At 37.9% G+C, this 11,179-nt stretch overlaps 1 protein-coding gene across 1 annotated transcript in view; it reads right to left on the bottom strand.

The window, feature by feature from the left end:
* Positions 1–246: 246 nt before the first annotated feature.
* Positions 247–11,179, bottom strand: part of RAD17 (RAD17 checkpoint clamp loader component) — a 30,563-nt gene continuing 19,630 nt past the window's right edge. The window contains exons 13-18 of the mRNA XM_038530788.1: positions 10,333–10,418; positions 10,067–10,213; positions 7,704–7,853; positions 5,852–5,972; positions 3,432–3,489; positions 247–893 (exon numbers count right to left, since the gene is read on the bottom strand). Coding sequence (XP_038386716.1) covers positions 629–893; positions 3,432–3,489; positions 5,852–5,972; positions 7,704–7,853; positions 10,067–10,213; positions 10,333–10,418 — 827 coding nt within the window. The 3' untranslated portion in view covers positions 247–628. The remainder of the gene's footprint in view (positions 894–3,431; positions 3,490–5,851; positions 5,973–7,703; positions 7,854–10,066; positions 10,214–10,332; positions 10,419–11,179) is intronic.

Genomic DNA, 11,179 nt, shown 5'->3' with positions numbered 1-11,179 from the left:
GGAGTGCCCGGCGCAAGGCTGCCGTTTCTCCCGGTTTTTTGAAAACTTAACAATGGATAAAGGAGACGCATGCACTATGACCAATGATACCTCGCCGGCAATACATATTAGGAAATATTAAAAGAAGAAACGAAAAGAAATTCAACATTTTAATTTTGATATAAATTAAATACTTTCCAAAAAGCATCTAAAGTAGTCCACTGTACAGCATATAAAAATGGTATTGAGAAGTCAGAGACCATAGAGAAACTGGATAAGGCACAAGATTTATTTACACTCAATTGCATACTAAACTTTCATAATTCGTATTTACAACCCCATAAAGTCTTAGTATTCTAAATTATTCCTTCACATTTTTTTATATTTGGCATAATGTTCAAACACACTTCATTCACACTGACCTCTCCCAACACCAGACACAAGACTAAATAAATACTAGAAAAAAAATTTGAGGCTTGATCTTCTGTTTACTTCAAAATGACAGAGAAGTCAGTTTCTTGTGCTGAAATACTACAAGAGTGGAGAATTAAACTGTCATTCACTTGAAAAGTGTATTATCTTTGTTCAGATACAACTGAGTAAAATGAACATGAATCTGCCGGTGGCACCATTAGCAGCAGGCCGGCTTCTACGGCCCATCGCTTTCATAGTCTTCTATTACCAGCTCTTCTTCTTCCACGTCTCCTTGGCCTGAAAACGTCTGAGGCTGGCTGGCGGGCAGTTCACTTCCACTATTTTGACTCCAAGGCAGACAGCACGTTTCAGGCTCAGCGGTCTGAGTGGGTTCGCCCAGGGCTTCCTCTGCAGGCTGCCCTCCATTAAGCTGGGCTTCATCTCCACTGTCAGGGTCTATCAGTCCGTGTTCCCTGTCTGTCAGGGCTTCCATTTTCAACCTGCCAGATTCAGAATACAAGCATTAATAATAACCAAAAAAGGGGATACCTTTAAATTATACCATGCATGTGAGAATTATGAAGTTTTCTCCAGTCATTCATTTATCTGGACTCTGCTCACTGTTTAGCCAAGCCCTTTAGTTTATTATTTACTTATTTAGAAAGTATTTATTTCTTCCAGAGAGAGGCAGAGACATGGGCAGAGGAAGAAGCAGGCTCCCTGCCTGGCATCAGCCTGATGCGAGACTCGATCCCAGGATCACGACTGGAGCCAAAAGCAGATAGACACTCAAGCACTGAGCCACGGAGGTGCCCCAAGCCCTTTAGTTTAATTATATAAACAAAAGCACAAGGTAAATGACAAAATGAAAAAATCATTACAACTTACAAAACAAATGACTTGATTAACGTCTTTATTAAGGAATGTTTACAAATAAAAAAGAAAAAAATAAATTGAATAGAAAAATGGGTAGGGGCACCTGGGTGGCTCAGATGGTTAAGCAACGGGCTTCTGATTTTGGATCAGGTCATTATCTCAGAGTCTTTAATATTCTCTTAATATTATTCCCTCTCTCTCTCTCCCTCTGCCCCTCCCCAACCTTGTGAGCATGGATGCGCTTGCACACTCTAAAGAAATAGAAAGAGGAGTATAAAACATGGACAACTTACATAAAAAATACAAATGGTAACTAAATTGCTCAACCTAATTAATAATTTTAAAAACTAAAAAAAAAAAATAATAATAATAATAATTTTAAAAACTGTTAATGTAATGAACTATCATTACTTTACCATCATCTTTAAAAGTGGCAGTGACTTTTAATTTTTTTTTAATATTTTATTTGTTTGGCAGAGAGAGAGAGAGAGAGAGGACAAACAAGGGGAGTGGCAGAGGAAAGACAAGCAGTTTCCCTGCTGTGGAGGGACTTGGAGTAAGGACTAAAACCCAGGACCCTGGGATCATGACCTGAGCTAAAGGCAGGTGCTTAACCAACTGAGCCACCCAGGTGCCCCTATTAATGTTTTATTTATTAAGTAATCTTAACCCAACATTGGGCTCACACACACAACCCTGAGATCAAGAATGGCCTACGCCTCTGACTGAGCCAGCCAGGCACCCCAAAACCTTTTAAAAAGGTTTTAATAAAAACCCAGCAGTGTCAAGAGTTAGGAGAAAAGAATATACTGATACATTGTAAGTGAACATAAGATTGATAAAATATTCTTGGAAACAATCTGGCAGTATCCAGCAAAGGCTTCAGAAAAGTGTGTATCTGCTGATTAGCAACTTTATTTCTAGGAATACATCTTATGTAAATAGCATTTGATGTCCAAAATGATTAAAGCTACAAGGAAAACTATGATAAAGTTGGAAATAAGCTAAATATACAAAATAAGGTACAGGTTGTATTATAGGAAACTATAGAACTATTAAGTATTAACCTATCAAGCTAAATATTAATATTTAATATCATTAACATGAATCATTGATGTTAAATATGGTAATCATGTTTGTTTATTTACTTATTTAAGTAATCTCTATACCCAATGTGGGGCCTGAACTCACAACCCCAAGATCAAGAGTCTCATACTCTATCTTGACAGTGCCAGCCAGGCGTCCCTAAATATGGTCATCATGAATGACTGCAATTAGAAGCACTGACAAATCCTGTCTCCCAAGTTAGATCAAGTAGTTGAACCAGTAATAGCAGTTAAAAAGCCCTTTTATTAAACATTTTCAAAAGCCTGAGTATATAATTTGACCTTACAAATAACCAAGGTAGAAATGAAATATAGGTGTTGTATTAATCACTGAAATTAGCCTAGAAGTGATTTGTAATAAAATGAACAGCACAGATACAGATTTACCTCTCTATGTTTACTTTTTCTTTTTTTTTTTTTTTAATTTTTTTTAAAATTTTTATTTATTTGTGATAGTCACAGAGAGAGAGAGAGAATGAGGCAGAGACACAGGCAGAGGGAGAAGCAGGCTCCATGCACCGGGAGCCCGATGTGGGATTCGATCCCGGGTCTCCAGGATCGCGCCCTGGGCCAAAGGCAGGCGCCAAACCGCTGCGCCACCCAGGGATCCCACTTTTTCTTTTTTTTATGTTTATTTTTTTAACAAAATTTGTCTGAATCTTTTAAGAGAAAGAAGTTAAAAAAAAAAAAAGGCAGTATTTTGTGGTAGCTCCTGGTCACTGCAGGCTTTAAACACAGGCTACGAACACCTCTGGGCAGAAAAGGTGAAAAGGGGTCTCTAGATATGCAAGATTTATTAAATGGAAGATCATAAAGATTCCTTTGCTTTTATGATTCCATGATTCTATTTGGCTTGATATTCCTTTGTGAGTGAAAATATGCTGTTACATGTAATAAAATGATGGGTCTACAATGCAATCATATGGTCATTAACCACGGGGAATAATATGTATTTCTTAGATTTTACAGATAAATTTTACTGGCTGTATACTGAATGAACAACTGTCAGTGGACATTTCAGTAACAAGTCTTTGAAAATTAAAATAATCAGCTTACCTTCCAAAGTGTCGCTTCAGAGGAAGCCTTCCAATATCTTGAATAAAAGAAATTTGAGCTGAAACAAGAGATTAACAACAAAAAAAAACTTTAAAAAGACATCTCTCTGAAGAATATATACAAGTGCCCCCCCTCCCAAGAAAAAGGCCAACAAAAATATGAAGGGATGCTCAAAATCATAAATCCCTGGAAAAAAATCAAATGAAAACCACAGGATACCATTTCATATCCTTTAGGGTGTCTGTTATTTAAAAAAAGGAAAAAAAAAAAGGTTTTGCAAAGATATGGAGAAACGGAAACCCTTGGACATTGCTGGTAGAAATGTAAAATGGGTGTAATCACTACAGAAATGGTAAGGTAGCTCCTCAAAAAATTAAAGACAGATTTACTATATGATCTAGCAATTCCACTTCTGAACATACACCCAAAAGAACTGACAGCTGGGTCTTACAGAGTAATTTTCTAGGGAGACTTCACTCGGGGTGGGGGGTGCAGCCGAGGCCCCATAGGACCCCCTACTTCCTGTGGCTAGCCAGGAATTCAGGACTCCCTCTGTCCAACCGTAGCACGAAGCTTTATCCTAGTAGCACAGCAGGCTGAGAATCCTGCCTCTTCCTGGAATGCACTGGCCCTTGCCCAAGCTCCCGCACAGGGCAGAGGGGCCCAGCCGTGATGATCAGGGGCCGTCTCCACGTGAGCACTCGCCTAGAACAGTGACATGCTACAGGGGCTCAACAGTAGGTCTGAACTGGCAGAAGAAAGTCAGTCAACCTGAACAAGACTGATAAATACTGTGTAATCCAAGAGAAGAGAAAATGGAGCAAAATGAACAAAGTTATCAGAGGAATGCTATAAGCATTCCAGCAAACACTAACAGAGGACCAGAGTGTAAGACAAAGAGAAAGGAGTAAAAAATAAATGTCTAAAATGACAGGGAAAATGACACGGTAAATAAAGAAATGGCATGAAATGATACAAAGAAAAACTAAAACGTCTTTTTTTTTTAAGTAGGCTCCACACCAAATGTGGGTCTTGAACTCCCACCCTAAGATCAAGAGTTGCATGCTCTTGGGGTACTTGGGTTGTGCAGTGGGTTGAGCGTCGGACTCTTGGTTTCAGATCAGGTCATGATGCCAAGTGTTGTGGGATGGAGCCCGAGGGCTCCGTGCTCAGTGCTGAGTCTGCTTAAAATCCTCTCTCCCCGCTCCTTCTGCCCGCCCCTCTTCCCCACCTGTCTTGTGTGTACAAATTCTCTCTCTCATAAATAAATACATACTTTTTAAAAAAAGAGTTGCATGCTCTACCAACTGAGCCAGCCAGGCACTCCCAAAACATCTTATTTTTTGCAGAATTTATAAACTTTCAAAGTTTGTAGAGATTGACCTTGAATACTTACCTTTTTAAAGATCCACTACAGAACAGAATTGGGACTTTTTAAAAAGAGCTTTTTGATATGGGAAACTAAGTTGCGATCCTATCATCTGAATTTTTAACCAGTGGGTAAATGATTCTCCAGATAATTCCAATGTAAGGTAGTCTAAACCAGTACTAGATACTAAACTGGGGAAGGTGAGAATAAACTCTGTGGTGTTGGACTGAAATTGAATGTCCTGGTGTGAACTCATGGTTTATACATACACACTTCCCGCTTTGTTCCACTGAAACAGCTCAGACACAATGATACTCTAGGAGCAATGACATACCTAGTGCCCAGATCCTAAATTCTCTCTCTCTTTTTTTAAGTACGCTCTACATACAACACGGAGATTGAACTCACAACCCCTAGACCCTAGATCAAGAGTCACTCACTATTGGCTGAGCCAGCCAGGCACCGCCAGATCTCAAGTTCTAAATACCACTTCCACTAAAAGGAACAAACACTCCTTGAAATTCCTATTTCCAGGACTAGAGCAAAGAAAGTACAAAATGATCCTTGGATTTCTGATATTTATGAAAAAGACCTGAGAGAGTGCTCTCTGCTCTGCTTTCTCCATGTAGGAATACAAGAGGGTGGCTGTGAGGTAGGAAGGAGACCTTTACTAGACACTAGATGTGCTTGGACTTCCCAACCTCCGGAGCTGATTGAGCACTTATAAAATATGGAATGCTATCCATGGTAAGTGATATATGTCAAAGCGTATGCCTAATACTTGTTTCTGTACAGAAAAAAGTCTGGTAGAGTTCATACCAATGTTTCAAAAGGAATTGCCAGTAGTTATAGGGGACTTGTAATTTTTACTTTATATACTTCTGTACTGACTTCTTCCTTCCTTTTTAAATCAAAAACATGTATTAATTCTGGATTAAAAAATGAAGGGAAAACAACTTAGCCTCACTAGAATACAGCAATGAGTTGACCTACAGAAGGATAAAATTATAAAACACTACTTCTTGGGATAAATAAAAACTCATGTTATTACCTGGATTTCTCATTGGAATGGTTAACAAGACAAGATATGGCAACAGCTGAGTTTGGAGGCATAAAGCTGGTAAGCAGAAGTCAGAAAAAAGTGCTTTTGCTGCCAGGCAATTTTCTCGATACTGTACAGAAGAAAAGAAAAAAGATGAAGCAAAAAATAAAATTAAAAAACGTGGAGATGTATTCCTAGAAACACTAAGTTTACTATATTACAAAGTGTGTTTACATGACACATACTTTTAAGACTTTATCTTTTTTGTAACTATCCTAAGCTTATTTATAATAAAGCATTCCACCTACACGACTATTCCATATTTTACATAATAGCAATCAGAATTTTTTAAGAGACTTAAGGTAGAAGGAAAAAAAACCCTTAACAATCGAAGAAATTCTTTTTATAAGGATAACCACAAACTATGTGAGGATATTGTTTCTCAGTAAAAGAATTTCTTTGGGACGCCCGGGTGGCTCAGTGGTTGAGCATCTGCCTTTGGCTCAAGTCCTGATCCAGGGGTCCTGGGATTGAGTCCCACATTGGGCTCCCCACAGGGAGCCTGCTTCTCCTTCTGCCTGTGTCTCTGCCTCTCTCTCTCTCTCATGAATAAATAAAATCTTTAAAAAAACAAACAAAAACCCTACAAGGCAAAATTAATACAAGGCAAAATTAATACACATGCTGTAAAGAGAAAAGCAAGTCAATAAGGGACATAAATTGTTACACGTCATGAGATTCTTGAAGAAATCTGTTGGAAAAAATGTCTCAGTTAATGAATTAGAGGCTCATATTTAACTGTATGATTTATGACTTGGAAGACATGTTAGAGATGATGTAGTTCAGGGGCCACAAATTCAGATGCTGGAGGCGACAGGCACATATATAAATCAGTCCAGTGAGACAGCTGGGGAGGGGAGTACCCACCACTCCCACCTTCAAGGGACAGATGCTACTTGGCTTCATCAGATTGCCGCCATGAAAAATACAGACCAGTGCTGCCTTACTTTGCATTATTTTCAGGAGAGTCCAGGAATTCTGAGCTAGAAATCCATATCTGAATTATTATACTTATTTTTTAAAGACTGACAATTTATGAAAAAAACACCTTCCTGTGTGCAGTATTCAACTTTGGGGCCAGCTACTTTTTAAATTTTTAATCCAATCCTCCACATTTAAAGCTGTGGAAACTAAGTGCACATTAGATAAATATCCTGTCCAGATGGTTAGAGGTAAAGCAAGGCTTTATTTTTTCTTTCTTTTGTAAAAAAAAAAAAAAAAGGAATCTCTACACCCAATGGGGACTTGATTCTTGATTCAAGACCCTGAGATCAAGAATCACATGCTCTTCCAACTGAGCCAGCCAGGTGCCCTATTTTCAACTAAAACTAAAAGATCATTATAATGATAGTATGAACTCAGTAACAGTCAACCAATAAATAATGTGCTTGCAAATTTTGAGTGTTTTTTTCCTTAATAATGAGGCATTTAAGAAGAGTGTCCTTTATATGTCTTACTATAATTCTAAGAAAATTGTGGGTGTTAGCAACTATTTCTTACTAATAAAAAAACACTTTTTCAAAACTTAAAAAAAAAATGACTTTACTGAGATGTACTCACATACCATGAAGTTCACCTATTAAAAGTTATGTAACTCAGGATGCCTGGGTGGCTCAGTGGTTGAGCATCTGCCTTCGGCTTGGGGCATGATCCCAGGGTCCAGGGACTGAGTCCCATATTGGGCGCCCTGCAAGGAGCCTGCTTCTCCCTCTGCCTGTGTCTCTGCCTCTCTTTCTGTGTCTCTCATGAATAAATAAATAAAAAATCTTTAAAAAGGAAAAGTATATAATTCTTTTTTTACCTTTTTATTTATGATAAACCACTGGGGTTTGTGCAAGGGTCGAAAACTTGATCCTCCTCCTTGGCAATGAGCAAATCCTCGGGCCTTGTTGGAATGTATCACACCTCTCGTAGCTATGGATGTACTATATTGCCTGAGTAAAGAACGTGTCTAAAAAAGGAGACAAAGTGTAAAATAAAGAAAATAAGAGATTTACAATTGGTATTGCTGATGTCAAAGAACCGCTAATCATATTTACTTATGTTCACTTTAAAAAAAATTATTTTAGAGAGACAGCACACACACACACACACACACGCACACACACACACACGTGGGTAGGGGGAGGAGTGGAGGGAGAGAATCCAGACTCTTTGCCAACTGCAGGCCAGATGCAGGGTTCCCGGTAACCCATGAGATCAAATTCAAGCTGAAACCAAGAGTTGGATGCTCAACCAACCAAGCACCCAGATACCCCTTGTGTATGTTTCCTTTTTCTAGTATTACCACACCCCTAAAAATAATATGCTATAAAATTACCTAAATCAAATTCAATTGAACCACAACAATCAATTGTGTAGCATCTTTTGAACTCTGGCTGGATTCTGAATGTGGATGGTGAAAACAACTTGAAATACATATATATATATATATATATATATTTTTTTTTTTTTAAGATTGTATTTATTTATGAGAGAGAGAGAGAAGCACAGGCAGAAGGAGAAGCAGGCTCCATGCCGGTAGCCTGACGTGGGACTTGATCCCGGGTCTCCAGGATCCCACCCCGGGCTGAAGGCGGCACCAAACCACTGCGCCACTGGGGCTGCCTGAAATACATTTTTTTTAAAGACTTTTTTTTTAAAATTTTTTATTTATTTATGATAGTCACAGAGAGCGAGAGAGAGGCAGAGACACAGGCAGAGGGAGAAGCAGGCACCATGCACCGGGAGCCCGACGTGGGATTCGATCCCGGGTCTCCAGGATCACGCCCTGGGCCAAAGACAGGCGCTAAACCGCTGCGCCACCCAGGGATCCCAAGACTTTATTTTTTATTGCTTCTCAGCCTTTTGGCCAAGATCAAGTTAATATTTTAAGTAATCCCTACATCCAATGTGGGGCACAAACTTACAACCCCAAAGATCAAGAGTTGCATGTTCTACTGACTGAGCTAGCTAGGTGCCCCTTAAAATACATTTTTGAGACAATTAAAGAAGTCAGAATAAGGACCGTATATTACTTAATGAATGTTATTTTTCTTAAGTGTGATAAATGCTATGTGGTTGTAAAAAGGGCAATGTCCTTATATATGCTTAAGCATTAAGTGATCTGATGTTTGCAATATTTTCCCAACTACTGAGCCAAAACAAGTGTGTAAACGCAAAGAGGTTATGCAAATGTGGTAAAATGTGAAAAACTGGTGAGCAAAAGCTAAGAGTATATAAACATTCATCATACTATTCTTTCAATTTGTCTATAGGTTAGAAAATTTCAAAGTAAAAAAGAATACAAGAAGAATTAAATGCAACTGCTGAATAATGAAACTCTAAATATAATAAACCATATCATACATGTTTTTTATTATATCTTTCCTAATTTTAATTGTTAATGCTATTTCAATATTTATAACACAGAAACATTATCAAAACAGTGTTATGCAAAAGAACTTTCTATAACAGAAATATTTGTTATTTAATAAACTATTCACAGTAGCTGTTCAACACAGTAGTTGCTAGCCACAGGTAGCTATCAAATGCTGGAAATGTGGCCAATGTGACTGAGAAACTGAACTTTAAAATTAAATTTAACCTAATATAAATAGTCATATGTGGCTAGTAGCTATTGCATTGATCAGAGCAGTGCTAAAATGTTAAGAAATAACACAAATTTTATAGTGAATTATTTCAAATTTGTAAAAAAATTATTTAAAAAGTAAAAGTATAAAAAGCATATTTCTTCTCCCTCTACTTTCCAATGGTTGTCAAAATTTCTGAATCTATATATTAATTTTATAATCAGAAAATAACTTTAGAAAAGATTGGTGTGGGGCAGCCCTGGTGGCGCAGCGGTTTAGCGCCGCCTGCAGCCTGGGGTGTGATCCTAGAGACCCGGGATCGAGTCCCACGTTGGGTTCCCTGCATGGAGCCTGCTTCTCCCTCTGCCTGTGTGTCTCTATGAATAAATAAATAAAATCTTTAAAAAAAAAAAAAAAAAAAGATTGGTGTTATCACCAAGAAAGTCAAATTGACCACTGTCAAACACTGGGATGGATGAATTAATTTCATTATTATGTTATGTAAGATGTCAAATAATGAGAAATAAAAGCAAACTTTCTCAAATCTGAGGAAACATTCATAACCAAAAACAGTTAATTCAAATGGTCTTACATTCCAGTCACCGCTGAGGATATCTGCAAAACTCAGAAAGTCACTGGCTCTCACAAGATCATCTACTTCCACGAAGAAATCTATGTAGTTTTGGTGAAGATATAAATTAAATAACTCTCCTTGCATGTGTGACATTTCTACCACTTCCTATAAAAAGAAGCATAAACATATAAGTTAGCTAAAAATGTAGGGGTTAAATGTATATAGCCACAAATGTAAATAATATATATCCTCTACGAAGTACTAAATGTTATTAAAGACTGTACCTCAGGTTGAACAAGTAAGGTATCTCGCTCATGCTCTGATAAATGTGAAGGCAATCGAGGGGAATCTAATTCTGTTAAAGATGCTCCTGTAAAAAAATTTCTAGAATTACTAAAAATACCACCACCCTATAGTTACATAGAACCACCCATATGAAGATTTTTTTCAGCACTTTAGGCACATAATACCAAACACACTAAGATGTTAAAAAAACAAAGTAACTGGAGGCTTATGTGAGTTGCTTCACTATTACCGTGCCTTGCTACTATATATACAGTGAGTTGCCTCATTATCACTATTAACTCAAATTAGAATTCTGATGCCTGGATTATTAAACTAAATATTCCAATTCTCAAAGTGCTCTGCAGCATTTCACCTTTTCAGCTCTGAGCTGCTTTCTTCTTTGATCCTCAGTCTCAATATAAAAATCTTTACTGTTTTCTCTACTATGTAGGCTGAGATTGCTTTCTGCATGAGAGAACAGGAACCCTGTTCCCTGATACAAGAAGTTATAATGAATGTTGAGAAGGAAAACAAAGAGTAGAAGGAAAATAATTGGTGGGAATAGCCACTGAGGCTATTCAGAGGTAAGAGGATCCAAGGACAGGGGTATGTCTTCACTTTCACCTAAGTGATGCCTGTTTCATTTGGTTCGGGTGGCATGAAGTTTTCCATATAGAAATCCCAAATTTTCAACCATCTGGAAAGAAGAAACTGAGAAATATTAGCCTAAAACAAGAAGGATGCCTGCAGTGAAGAGACAATGAAGCAGAAATACAGAGAGACAATAGAGGACAAAGAGGCAAGGAAGATGAGAATATGGAAAATGGGTATAGGAGGCACCCAGAG

The sequence above is a fragment of the Canis lupus genome, chromosome 2, assembly GCF_011100685.1.
Source record: "Canis lupus familiaris isolate Mischka breed German Shepherd chromosome 2, alternate assembly UU_Cfam_GSD_1.0, whole genome shotgun sequence".
Lineage (NCBI taxonomy): Eukaryota > Metazoa > Chordata > Mammalia > Carnivora > Canidae > Canis > Canis lupus.
The sequence above is the reverse complement of the archived record's forward strand: the minus strand, read 5'-3'. Positions and strand labels throughout refer to the sequence as shown.